The sequence below is a fragment of the Bombus vancouverensis genome, chromosome 9, assembly GCF_051014615.1.
Source record: "Bombus vancouverensis nearcticus chromosome 9, iyBomVanc1_principal, whole genome shotgun sequence".
Classification (NCBI taxonomy): domain Eukaryota; kingdom Metazoa; phylum Arthropoda; class Insecta; order Hymenoptera; family Apidae; genus Bombus; species Bombus vancouverensis.
The window spans coordinates 13,782,475-13,797,409 of record NC_134919.1 but is presented as its reverse complement, the minus strand read 5'-3'; the positions used below and the strand labels follow the sequence as shown (position 1 = coordinate 13,797,409).

The 14,935-nt window shown below is 39.2% G+C and overlaps 1 protein-coding gene across 3 annotated transcripts in view; it reads left to right on the top strand.

Moving 5' to 3' along the window:
• Dop2R (dopamine D2-like receptor) overlaps positions 1 to 14,935 on the top strand; it is a 96,416-nt gene that overhangs the window by 74,795 nt on the left and 6,686 nt on the right. For all 3 annotated transcript variants that reach the window (XM_033346430.2, XM_033346429.2, XM_033346428.2), the window contains exons 3-5: positions 9,836 to 9,945; positions 11,331 to 11,583; positions 12,618 to 12,718. In XM_033346430.2, the coding sequence (XP_033202321.2) occupies positions 9,836 to 9,945; positions 11,331 to 11,583; positions 12,618 to 12,718 (464 nt within the window). The remainder of the gene's footprint in view (positions 1 to 9,835; positions 9,946 to 11,330; positions 11,584 to 12,617; positions 12,719 to 14,935) is intronic.

The window sequence follows — 14,935 nt, the reverse complement described above, 5'->3', positions numbered from 1 at the left end:
ATGAGTGATTTATTTTGTTTCTAGCTAACCGTATCAAGCACAACTTTAAAATCGTAGAAAGTGCCGCTTTATTCCAATTGACGTTGTCTGCTTCAAAGGCTCGAATGATTTAAGCGATTTCGTTTGAATAATTAGCGTGGTAAGTATCAAAGTTTATGGGTTAGAAAGTTGTGGCTCCCTAATTAAACTCCCGAAGCGCTTAACTTTTGGCTCCCTTCATCCGAACAGCTTTCGATTTTCAATTTTCGTAACGTGAAATGCTTCCAAATTGATTGATGATTCTTCCTCGAGTAAAACGTAACAAACTTCGTTTCTCTTGCCGGTGTTTTTACGCAACTTACGCGTTATTAAAAAATTGAAATTCGAAAGGTTTTCTACGAAATAAAACTCGTGCTGGCGAACTATTTTGCGATGTACGAGGGGGGTAACGCGCATTCAAAGAAGAGGGGCTATTATGGAACGCAATATGCGTCAACCTGTCGGCCAAATTGACAAAGGTTTTTGTTTCTAGACGGAACAGACGCTTAACATATTATGTTACTCGCATTAAAATATATTCGCCGTTTCGCTGTTATATCATTATACGTACTTACTTTGTTTCAACGTGTTTTAATTATTTTCACAGGAATTACTTTGATTCGAAATGCTTAAATTAATATGTTAATCCATTTAAATGTACTCGAATACCGTTCATGAAAATCAGTGAAAATTAGTGAAAATGATTGATTCAGTCAGTATCGATAGTAAGTAACATGACATGTTCCAAAATTAAAACACGATTCTAATATTACGCCCGAAACTGTGTCAACTATTTGTATTGCATTACAATCAATACTTAGTTATTGTTGTTACTTTTGATTTCGTTATTAAACATATTAATTATACATTAACCATTTTCTCTCTTACGGTATTTTGAATCACGCTCTACCGTACATTATATAATTAATTAATTGCGTTTCAACTTGGAAATTTATTTTAATCGAAATTTCTTGTGTTCAGCTTATTTTGTATGTTTATTTTTTTTTGTTTCTTAAATTACTTGCGATTCCTTATACGATGTATGAACCAAAGACGGAAAATGCTTTGATCCTGCTAATTAGTTTGATATGAAATGTGAACATTTTAATAATATCGAAATATACGGGAAATAAGGAAGAAACCATCGGTTATTCAACTTATAATGCCAAACTGTGACCAAATAACAGTTGGTATATTCCTGTTATCGATACAAATTTTCGTCAGACTCGCTGATATAGCCAGTTTCAAGGCAGCCGTTAGAATGTACTTCGTGACCATCTGAATTAATTCAAGTTAACTCGGATGTTTCCAGCAAGTTCCTTTATGTTGTCCTCCGGTTCTCTTCTCGCAGACACCGTGCTGCCACGTTAGAAGGCTAGGTAAATTCAATCTGATCCTCGACTAAGTCGTAACTACGTGTCCGAAACCTGGAACAGTCCCGCGCCAACGCTGGACCACCTTGCCGCCTCGCCGCCTCAACATCCATGGAAGCGTCTGGCCGAGTGAATTACCTCAACTACTCTGCCTTCCCTTACACGCGACAACGAGGATTACCAAGTGATTTCTTGTTTACTCGTCTCGTCGACGAGTAAATATTAGAATACAGGCAATGATTATTCTCTGCTGATTGTCCACTGTAAAAGCACAATTTGCGTAAACTCTGCAAGGAAAAGTTAGATGAACTGTTAGAAAGTTGTGTTATTACGTTCGTGTCGCGATCCATCTGGAAAAAGTAAAGAAAGAGCGGGTCTAAAAGCGAGGAGAGAAAAGTCCGGAGGAGAGGGTCTTGGACAAATGGAGAAGTTTCAAGGTGAGAGTGTCAGAAGGAAGAGAATCGTTTGGACACTTTTTCCGCAAGGAAAGCCGTGGAAACTTTTGACCTGAATTATAATCCAGCATATCCACGGGGATATAGCTGAATGCGTGTCTCTTATTTATAGCACGATTTCGCTCACGAGTCCCATCTGTCTAAGCGATCTTGCACAGCTTTGACGATTTATTCATTTTTCTCTGCACAGATAAACACGGATAGATAGGTTCGACCAGTGGTACGAAGCACGCGAAAAATAAGAGAGTTAAGGAAACAGGTTCAACGCCTAGAAGAAACGTATCAAAAACGAGTGATAATACTCCGTATCTGGTCAGTCGTAACGTCGCGTCGGAAGCAATATCGCTCTTGATTCTATCTGCAATAAAATCTCGGGAACAGATATTGCGACCGAGTGTGTCATATCCATTTTCAAAATACGACTTTTTCTCCAGTGGATGCAAGAAACGTTATTACTTCGGGGCAACCGTTTATTTCGTTGTTGAGAAACTATTTCAAAATTGATTACCGGATAACTTCTGGTCGACTGAATCTGTTTTGTTATTGAATTCTTTGAGTATAGCTTGAGTAGGTACGATACGCTGTTCTCGTGAGAAAAATAGTTGGAACGGGACGTTACATGAAATATTATTATCAACTACCAAATTATTCCTTCTTCGATATTCGACGATGATCGTGACAATTTTGCTCATACGTCCGTGTAATAGCTTCAAAATAGAATCGATATTTTCGTCGCGCACGGGACGTTGTACGTCGTTCTTTCTTCGCTTCGCTGTCGAAAATTTTCACAGCGACGAGACATACTGTTTGCAAATCGCAAACCGGAATTCATAGTGTGCCCGGAGAGCGTCGACTTTGGAGTATTTGACTTTTACAAATTTATACGGTTTTTCCTATTTCCAGAAACGAATGCCCTTACTTCCGAACGAACGTCGCCGGATGTTAGAGCCTCGAGCACTCGGTGTTTCTTGCAATCGTTGGCACGAGCGCATTTCTCAAGTTCGATACATTAAGTCGACGACACGAACATGCTTCGTATATTTTGGATGTCGTATACGGTATCAGCCTGAAGAGGAACAAGTAGAAAGCTTGTATCGAAAGTCGAAAGATCGATGCATTTCATAAACAAATGATATTCCTTTTGAGAACTTTGAAGATTCAATCTCAATTGAGCTCGATACGAGACAACATCGAGTATCGGTCACTGCTTTACTTGCAGCCGGTGAAATAGAAAATGCAGAAGGACGGATGAAACACGATAACGAAATCGTTCTATCTCTGAAAAACGAAAGTCATTATGAGAATTGACTTTAACCTCGAAAAATCATCAGACGTTGTAAGAAACTAACTTGATCCAACAAGTCGTCGGTTAAAAAATAGCCACAGAATCCTACATTAGCTGTCTTAATGGCTTTTTAATGTCGCTTTGGAATTTCTAAAGATAGACGATTATCCGACGGTCGATTTGCAGAACGTCACTAGGAATTTTTATAGTCCCAGCAGGAGCCGTCAGATTCTTCCAAGTTTGAGGCGAAACCATGCCAAGTAATCGCCTAGATAAAATATTTCCACCGTACATCCAACCGTTTTTTCGAAAGCACGACACACTGAAATCTCTCGAGATATACACATGTATATTATAGTGTTCGTTTAAATTCGTAACAATATTCTTACTATTCTTACAAGTTACGTATTTTTCTACGAATGAGTAGCAGAGTTTCTTATAATATCTCTCAGTAGTTGGTACTGTTCGAAAATTCGACGAGGAAAAGCTTTAAAAAGCAATTATCCAGCTAGCAAAACGATTGAAAAGCCAAGACTTAGCGCTTGACTCGCTTTGATCGATTACGTCCTGCAGCACAAACGTCTGGATCTAGAGATTGTGTAGCAAAATTCTTCTTATTGTATAGGTAAAACATCGAGCTGTCACTACTGGCTTTTGAAATTTCACTGAAACAGAAAACTCCTGGATTTGCACCTATGTAGGTAGGTAGATACGGTTAACGCTCGAGAAATACCACTTTCGTTTTTCGTCGTACGGGATCCCATGAATTGAATAGCGTCGAATTGATTACGCTTTGCAAATAATTCTCGATTCAGTCCTGTCTTTGCCCGTAATGCTCGGATTTCTAGTTTCTCTTACTATCCCCTATCAGCCCATTCAACCCGTTTCCACAATCTCTGCCCACGATTGAGTCCTAGAGTGCTTTCTCCGACTCTCTTGTAAGAGCGTCTCGCGTTTAACTTCACGGGCGAAATCCATCTCCTTCTCTTTTCCCCAATTCGCTTTCCTCTATCCATCCATCTCTTTCGTTTGCCATTCTGTTCCTTGCAATCTGCCTTCGCACGATTCGTCTAGCGATATATTCATCTAGCTATCTCGTTCTCTCTGTCGGCTTACCTTTAGTGATTATATCAATTCTAAATCAATTTTAGCAACGGCCTTCGTATCGGTCGCGCACCCTCGTCTCCGCAACCCTCTGCCGCGTGTCATTGAATTACGATGGGTGAATCGCTTGGAGTACTGCAGCCGCTCGATACGAGAATTAATAGGGACGCCGTTACCCATTTAAGCGGCCGACATGATACCCAACGTAGCCGACACGTCGATGGAAAATACAGTCAGCATGCCGCTTCTGCTTTCTCTCGCGCTCACTCGCGTGTCTACAAATTTATGATGAATTTATATATCTATGGTAATATAAAAATGAAAACAGACGTCCAATTCACTTTGTCCACCAGACACATGAATTGCGACCCGTATCGAGTGTAAAACACGGCGTCACTAGGAAAATTGAAATATTAAATACCGCGAGAGTAATTCGAGTTCATATAGTCGTGGGATCACGTCGATGGACAGCTACCATCAGTACGCATGCAGCTTCAATGCGGAAAATATTTTCCATCAAATGTAGTGAGCAGAAAAGCGATCGTACGGTTTAAATATCGCTGCCCTGAAAGAAAGGAAGTGAATATTCAGGTAAATAAAAACTGGGGTCGCTACTACAAACGAACCTGACAACGAGTTAATATTCACTAGTTTAATACGAATGTGCCAAACGAACCGTTTGCATGTGTAATCCACAAATCCATTTATTGAGCTCCACGATCAAAACGTGCCACAAAAATATCAATTTACCCGTTGCAAAATTAAGTTTTTTCTTGGTAAAAGGGATTTTTTAAGTTGAAACCTACGCGCATTATTACTACTTGTGTATGATTCGAGAGTGACTGTGTTAGTCATTTATTTTAATGAGAACGAGGAAAAGCTTTATCATCAAATATTCCATTTCGCAATCGATCGCAGTTTGAACAGACGATGTGCGAGAATGATGTATGAGAAACGAAACAAAGTAATACAGATTGAGTAAATTTTTCTAAAATTTCAATTGAAAATATATGATTTACGCAGTATCTCGTCTGCGACATCGTGCATACCGTCAGATTGATACGTAAATACTCATTGCTTTTCCCTGGAACTTTTACGGCTTCATTTTCCAAACACCCATCAAGCAACGCGGTTCGCAGCTGTTCTCAGCAGGATGAATTTACAGCAGCCATAGGTGGACGTGTGAAATAGAATGGTCAGTTAAAGCTGGAGAATTCTGGTTACCTCTTGCAAATAATGTACAAAAGGACAACGTTTTCTATTGTTCCGTACGTTCGACTATTCTGTCACGGAGCTGCAACGAAGGAAATTCTGCTTTTTGTCGAACATTCGTATGGGAATAATTTCTTTGACACTGCACGGTGTCGGAGGTTTCGCTAGATTAATTATGTTTGTGCAATCAGACGATGCGAATGCATTTTACAGAAAATTAACAACACCATTGTCTCTTGAACTCTCGATATCGATGCTCGACAATGTGGAGTGTTACCGTGTCCTTGATGTCCTCTGCAACCAGTCAAGCGCAGTGCATATATGATCGGTAGATTTGCATTATACACGACAATTGAGTACATTATATAGAGTGCGCCGAAGTAAGCGCACTATGAAACGTAACTTTTGGCGACAATTTACTTCTACTCAGCTTAACATTTTTTAACCGGAGACCTTGGGATTTCCAATTCTTGAACTATTTAACATCGACTGGATTGCATTACTAAAACGATCGAAATATCCGAAGCAATGATCAATTAATCTCTTTATATCGATACATGACTGAAATAAAATCGCATACGCGATTATGATCCCCTAATTAGTTGGCATAATCCGTAACTTAATAACAAAGTCAGTCAAAAGATTGAGAACGTCGTCGACGTAAGACATAGCAAATTATTGCTCGTTTACTAGTTTCCCCCAGTATACCTCTCGCTAAGGTCGCTGGAATAAGGCAAGGTTGACTGGCTCGCCTTCCCTTGGTTTCTAATTATAACTCCCTATGCATTAGCTATAAATGTCGCGATTATATACGTATTGCGAAGAGACTTACATCGACCGGAAGTGTCGCTTTACCTTGGCCTTCCCTAGATTCACTCAGAGTATCGTCAGCAGTTCCGTACAATTCCAACAAAAAGACAAACTTTCGATATCGAAAATCAAAAGGCAATACTGTTCGTTATAACGCTTTTACGAGGTGTACTATCTACCAACGTCGCGTGTTCCACGTTCTTGTACCTATACGTTCAGATGCAGCTGGTAGCGTTGCAATTAACCGGTGAGCTGGGACGTGACAAATTTCGAGTCGTCGTTGTTTTAACATTCGGTCGATATCGCGTCAATGCTGGTCTTTTTATGAATAGTTGTGCGGTAGTTTTCGTACGGCATTTACGCGAGTTAAGTAGCTGGTTACGTGCCGGTTATTTATTCGATGTATTCACGATTAATTATCTGGTGTAGTTGGCGCAACGGAAAGTGGCTTCTCCAGCAAGTTGGCGCGCGTCTATTTAGAAAGCGCGTCGACGTGAATCCCCTCTTGACAGGGGAGACGCGTTACCGAGCAACACGCAACAGAGTTATGGCTCATTTAACCTGCTACTGGGGAGCTGGATGAAGGGCTTCGAATGCAAAGGTACGGTTAGGATAAAGTACCGGCTGAAAGATGTAAAATACACTTCTTTTGCATTTAGAAACGGGGTATGACAGAATCTTTTATTCCGCAATTATTAGCATCGGTTAAAGGCGTAACGTGTATCCTACGAAGCAAATCTAGAAAGAATAGAACAGTCGTCTTACTTGACACTTTTTTTCATTTCTTACATTTCTTCACAGTTCTTCCGTGTCATATTTCTATTCTAATTTACCTTATCCTACTCTTACATTCGGGTATCATTTACAAGTAATTTCGATATCACGTAATTTATCACGCAATCTAAGATATATAATTATTTATCAAGGAAAATTAGTAACCCCGATAATAATCTACGTTTAGTAGGTTGAAAGGGGTAAATCGTGTTACAGACGAATTTTGCATATTTTGTGTTAGATGTAATAGGGGTAACGGAGATAGAACAACGAGCCGCGTTGCGGATAACAAGTCTGGTTCAAGCAGGGAGAGGACTATAACTAATGCTGGATGCGCGCACGTCGCTCTTAAATTACTTCGTCCTAAATACTTCATTGGCATTTTGGCCAAGACTCAGCATCAGATAAAGACACATTACAACGATGCTTACCCGTATTCAGACCATGCTGGGATTTAGACTGTACCAGTTTTGTAATTAACGATACGTCGTCGCAAATCTACGTGATCAACTCGTTCTGCTTGCAATCCGGGAATGTTCGACAAAACTAACAACAAAGAGCAGATCTATATTTTAAGCCATCGACACAACGAACGTTTTCAATTTTTGGAAAATATGATTGCTATTGGTGAATTTAAAAAATTCCGATATTGTTACGTCGGAAACGATAAGGGAGGGGAAAAAAAGGAAAAATTCACAGTTTCGTGAAAAGCGAATATTTGCAAATTTGTTTTATCAAGTTGCGAGACAAGTGCCGTGCAGCGCGTGATTTGTGTAAATTTACTCCACATCCGAATTTAAAAGCGAAATTCATTCTTTCCAATTCCTTTTTAAATGAAGTGTTCATTTACGAAAATACTTAAAATCGTAACAAAAGCACGAAAGTCAGTTTTATTCCAGACGTTCGTTACTTTTATGTATCGCTGCTTTGATAGTATTCCTGCGTTCTTTTGTTCTTGCGATGCTACTTTTAGTGCTCGAGTTTTCTTTGAGATACCAAAGCATCTCATTTAATAGCATCTCAGTGGAAACGGATAGATACATGTATATGAACCAGTCTTTGAAATAAGAGTAAAGGGAGCTGTCGGTCGAGTATAAATAAATAAAATGTCTTGGGAAAAAGAAGATACTTTTGAGTATAAAATTGTGAAAAAGGTATACGGGAAAAATCGTGACGGTACAGCTGGCAAAGCATCAAGGTGAGTTAAAAGTGAGCTGCAAAATTGCCGATGTGAAAATGTGATATTACATGGTAATTATACAAATATAACCGGTAATGACATTTCGATGTTGTTGATGAAACATTGCCGTTTTTATTAGAATTTAATTAAAAAATATATTTTCTAACCATGAATTATATCGAAAGGATCATAAATAAAACAAAATAGTAATAAAACAGAATTTTATTTAGAGGCTATTTCGGTCATTTGCATGTACATGCATTTCCAGGCACAAATTTTTCGGCGCTTTACTGTTTTTGTTAATTTACGACTTTTAGTTGTTCACTTCGTGGTTAAAACAGTGAGCTTTGATCGTATTAAACCTCTACGCTTTATGTTCCTTGTTACGTTTTCATAATTTTTTTGACGTTTTCTGATATTCGAAAAGTATCATAAAAATTTGTACGAAGATACGATAGTTTCGAATTATAAATTAAAAGATTCAAAAAGCAAACATTGTATCATACGTGTACCGTATATTTCCATGATATAACAGTGTTACAAAGTATCGGCCTGTTGGTTGTGTTACACTCTGGTTGTACACACATGCAAAATATAGTAGTTCGATCAATATGGTACTGAAGTACGAGCTACGCATCTTAATGCTATCTTCTAAAGCCTTTATAAGTAATCATAGTTCGTGCTGCAGAATGTGATGAATATCGAGAAAACCAAGCGGCTTACAATTTATTCCGAGATTTTTCTACATACGAAGGCGCAAATGAAATTGGAATGAAAAGCGAATAGGGATCTTGTAATAGTTACAATCTCGTCTTGTAATCATTAACGTCGTATAAAAATCAGATAACGAAAAGAAATATTGAGCGATTAGAAGTCGCGAGTATCGAACAATTAAATGAGAATATCTTCCTATGCTTACGGCGAATAACACGGAGAGGAAATTCAACATTGCGAAATTCGCCAGTTTAACAGAAAATGGAGACAAGCGTGTACGCATAGCCGGCGGTGATAGACGCATTTCGACGGTGCAACGCCCGATTTTGCACTTACTGGAGGCACGGTTGTTTCAAATAAATCGCAGAACCGGCTTCGCTCGGCATAGGTGCGTTCGATTCAACCGTGTCAGTGTTTTCGAAAATAAAAAGATGAATCGGACGAATGCACCAAAACGGAAAAATGGTATACGGTGGGTGAAATGGGAAAGAGGAAAAATAAAATTCGTCTCTTGATTTGGTCAAAATAATCCTTGATCTCTACAGAAAGATTTTTCCAAATAAATCTGACCCGTTTTCAGAGTCATAACAATTCCGAAGAATTAAACAATCGGAGAGATTCGTTGGAAGAAACGAAGAATCGAAAATGCATGAACTATGATGTATTTTATGCGAGTCTGTATTTTTCTTTTTCCATTTGTGATAAATTTGAGAAATTCGGTCAGCATCTTTTATATATGTATGTATTGCCACCTCTCGCGTGTCTTCTCGTGTAAATGAAATGCTCCATGAGCCAGTAAATCGGTAATTTACATTGAAACAATAGCCGACCATAGAGCAATGAAAGCTAATTCAACTGGCACGGTTCGTGGTGAGCTTTGATCTTCACAGTTTGTTCGTTCATTTTCCAGGTAAACGGATCGTGGAGTCTGCCTGGCTTTGTCTGTGACTTTTACATCGCAATGGACGTCACGTGCAGTACCAGTTCCATCTTCAATCTCGTAGCAATCTCGATAGACAGGTGAGCGTTCTTTTTCGCAGAAGAGCAAGAAATAGTTCGACCCTAATTCTTTTACCCCAGCGAATTCCACGATCGATCTTCGATGTTTTGTTAGCTAAACGCTACAACGCTAGAAAATCTTATTTTATCGCGCTCAAACAATGTAACGAAAGTCAAATCGCAACTCGTATGCATAAATCGAATTAATTTACGAAACGTTACGAATTGCTCGTCCTTTAGCGTCAAGAAAAAAGGAAGAAAGAGAAGAAAAAGTAAACGCAAGAATAAGCAGAGATATTAATCGTAATTTGTAACGCTCTTTCAATGTAAAATACGATTTGCTTGCATTGCATTTGTTTCACACCATTGCAGGAAAATTGCGCAACCGCGATTGCTGAAAAAGCACCGAAACTCGTGAAAAAGGAAGTTGCTGATTTAACCAGTTTACGTGACACGAATAACAGACCAAGGACGGAAGAGAAGGAACTGAGATTTGTTCCGTGATGCTCGAAATGAGCTGGAGTCGGGAGGGTCGGGGTTAATTTCTATTAATCAAGTTTCGACAGGACATCGAAATAACTATCGTCGAGTCGACGAAGAGGTCGAAATGATCGATCGAGTGGTTTTCGCTGTTCTAAGAAATTTACGATTTAAGATATACTAACGAGACAGCGTTTGCGTTTCATGATCGAAAATGTATGTATAAATCCGATCAGTTTTGTAATGTTACGAAAAGCTTATATTTATTATAAAACTTATCAAAGTTCGTAGATATCAAAGTCACGAAACGATATGAATTATGTTTTCCTCGTTTCTTTCCTCTTTGTCGCCTCTTGGTCTAAAATAGTATTAAAAGCTAGATCATAAATTCCGATCATTCAGAACGAAAAGAATTTCGTGGGACCGCGTCGTAAAGAGTCTAAATGGAAGCGCATTCGTCTAGAAATAGTACAGCCAAATGATTAATACGGAGGTTTTTCGCATTTGCATGTTAAAATATACGTGTCGTGATGCAGAAAAATGGCTGCACTTTATTAAAAACCTTTCGACGATTTCCATAAAGTCGCAAAGTCTGAATCTATCTTTCGCTTGTCGCCCTCTTCCGGATGAATTCCGGCCAAACAAGCGACAATTTAGCGATTTAATTAATCGTTTTCTACCGACATTTCCATGCGACAGAATTTGATTTTTCCTCGTTGCAAAAGAACCGTAAGCGTCTAAAAAGTATAGTTTTTTCCGAGCCAGAATTATTCTGATACAGATACATCAATCGGAATAGAAATAATAAATTGGACAATGCTGTCGGGCGGATGCACAATGTTAGTGGATCCACGTTGATTTGCGGCAACGTAATGCCCATCAAGCAGGGGACACTGTACGATACACGAAATGAATTTGAATTGCAGATACATAGCAGTGACCCAGCCGATAAAGTACGCCAAGCACAAGAACAATAGAAGAGTGTGGTTGACGATACTGTTGGTCTGGGCGATATCTGCCGCGATCGGCAGCCCGATTGTTCTCGGCTTGAATAACACCCCCGACCGAATACCGGACCAATGCCTCTTCTACAATGCAGACTTTATCATCTACTCGAGCCTATCCAGCTTCTACATACCTTGCATCATCATGGTGTTTCTCTACTACAACATATTCAAGGTAAATATTATTGACAGCAATTGGTTTAAAAATAATCGATAGCAGAAAACGATAAGGTCCGATCGGTGTTGCTCGAAAATGGAGTAAGCATCAAGAACTGTCAGGATGAATGCAAAATCGTTTATTTGGTCAATTAACCATAACATATAATATTGTCGGCCGTAACAAGTAAAACTCAGCAAATTACGTAGATATTAATTTTAACGCCATATGGAGCAAAGTGTTCCGCAGATACGCTGGCTTTTGCGATTACGTTGCGGTTAATCATAAATACGGCTGCTTCGCTATTCTACGCAAACCGGAATACATAAACAATTTTGTTTGCATGATTGCTTCCATTCGTTACGATATTAATTTCCGATGACGTGAAATATCGCGATAATAATTACGTAAAACAGATTTCAAATTCAACACTTTATAATTCTACATTCTGAGAGCCTCGGCTGACCGGGGCCTTTGTACGATCGAGATTTATTATTTCTCAGTGCAGCCGATAAACAATGGTATTTCAACAAACAATGTATTGATTTCATAACAAAGAATAGTAGAAAGAAAAGCGAAGAAAAGGAAGGAAGAACAGAAGGAAGAGGGATATTTTCATTGACGTATTTCGACGACGTATAGTTTGTTTATTTCTTATGAGGTTGCAAGACATTCGGCATGAATATATATATACGTGTATAGTCATAATGAATTGAACATCGGAGAAGAAAACAATATCAAATATGTACCCCTTATATTCAGCTATAACGCATTCATAAAAAGTTGCGTTTCTCAACTTGCATCAACCAATTGCAAGTAAAATTGTCTAATATGCGTACATTATGATGTTGTATATCCATGTGAGAAGTATTTCTTATATTTCTTATATCTTTGATATAAGCGTCGCGATAAATCTCGCTGTTTTGATATGTATAGGTGATAACAGGTGTCATGTGTTACCTGTCTTGTACGCCATACGAGGATTTATTTCACGCGTTTGTACCGGTTACCAAATTTATGTTGAAACAGTGATTTTTCTTTACCGTTTTCAGGCACTGAGAAACAGGGCGAGAAAAGCAAGGGCCAATAGAAAGCCTAACTTGGGCGACATAAAACCGGGCAGCATAATCGAGAACATCGCGCATACGCGCAGGTAAGCCGACACATTCGCTTCGACCGTTAACGTTGGCATTCTTCACGAATATACCAAGAATTTTCTAGGAATTCCATTCGAACCGCCGCTGGTTAAGGGAGAAAATGGATGTAAATTCTTTTGTTAAATTTCTGAAATTAGCAAGAACATACGACCGTCTTATACACTTGAAAGCTTAAGGAATTTTTATTATTTCTGATGTTAATTACTGCAAAAACAGAGGAGATTTTAATAAACGATCAATTACGTTTTAAAATCGTGTTTAAATTCGTCGAAAAGATCGAGGGAGAATCGAAGCCGATACTTCGTTGATAATTTCTTGATCATTCCATAGCATGTGTTTCATTTGCATGTATCACTCTGTTGCACGTCCTATCGTACAGAGACAAATGGTGAAGTTGCGGTTTCATAAGTCATACTTGCATTTGCAACCACGTCCTTACCAATTTGTAGAACGTCCCCTGTGCGCGTTGCACGAACGTGCAATTTCGAACAAAGGAGTGGCGAACGTAAATAAGAATTCCCTTTAGAAAAGGGGAACGATTATTTGACAAAGGGACGATAGCATCGAACCAGTGCTGCCTTTTAATAGTTTTCAACGATGTTCACGGTAAACAAAACGTCTGTCGGTAGGCTGCTAACGTCTCAATGGGTAGTTGAATGTGTGTAATTTCTCGGCGAGGCACGGATATAACGAATCGATATTCAATTTCTACGATTTCGCGCGTCGGAAGATCAAAGAAGGTTGTTTAAATAAAACGAATAGCTACATATATTCGCGAAGGTGTCGCAGAGCGATAGCCGGTCGTCGCGTCGCGAACAGACAAACTGGCTTCATTTCGAATGTGTCGCGTGTTCCACGCGCGAGTCATTTTTTTCAATTTCCCGTGTATAACTCCTGCATTCCAACGAGAGACGATTTCTCGCGAAGATTGGCGCGCTGGCGAGAATATGTCACTAAAGGAGGAAAGATGGCGGTGAAAAGAAAGGCGTGTAGAAAGGGGAAGAGCTAAGGCGTAGTTGAGCCTGGAGCATCTCCGTATAATACGCTTTTCCCGCGCGCAGGCTTCATTTCCGTTGTCCCGGGGTCGGCGTACTTGCCTTGAATAGCCAACAAGTTCGCCTCGATTTAATTGCCGGCTTTTGTACTCACCTCTTCCTAAGTGTCGTACATTTGTTCATCGATGAGAACCGTACAGAAGGAACCGTTGTCTTCCTTTGCCAGCGGACTGAAAGGCACGTAGTCTTGTTTTCCGGTGAAGATGATTTAATACCTACTTCGCCGTTTTTCCTTTCCTCGAAAGGAAAATACTGGAGTGGAATCCATCTTCCGAACGAGTGGCGAAAGATCGCGACTTAACTTCTGCCGCCGCGCTTTGACCTATACTTTCAACTATATTTCAGAGCTGTATGTCGCTCACCAATGGAGCAACAAAAGCAAGAAGGATTTTCGAGTTAAACATTTCGAATTAATCGGATTAAAAAGTTTGAATCCACATAAAGGGTATATACATGTATATATATACTTATATCCAAACGCAACTAGGTAGGTAATTTGCAATGGTATTAAAGATGTGACACATCGGTTGCCTAATTATTATTTATAGGCTCCTTCCAGGTTCCTACGGTTGTATAATACCCTGTACAAACACCATCGATAAGTTAGACTTACAATTAGATGTTTATAACAACAGCAGTCACACAGTTTCGCTATACGACCGTATCTTTTCCCCTGAGCCCCATGCATTCAGCGTAATCTCAGGCCTGTATTCAAAATTCGCCCGATACTCCACCCTCCCCATACGCTCTTCTACTCCTGTAGATTTTACCCCTGTATCGTTAACATTAGCGTCGACATATCTTTGTACTCGTCCTGATTATAAGATACAAGTAGTTCCCTTTCTTATTATCCTACGTATCAACGTAGATTACTACAGTCAATGACTATATTAAAACGAGCAGTCGAGGATTCGATTGTTTATAAATTTAGCTTAATTCGGAATATATCAAAGCGTGAAAACCTTCCAAATTCGTCTGTTTGTTACTCAGAGGGATTTCGGAGAATAGAATTAATTATCCGTTCTTCTCGTTAAATTTTTTTAATACGTCATATCGAACGTATCGATAAGGATAAGGGCGAAAGTTTCGAGCAAACAAACGCGACGAAGTTGGTGGAACTATCGTTTAGATCGAACTGTGAATCGCCAATCCAAGTTC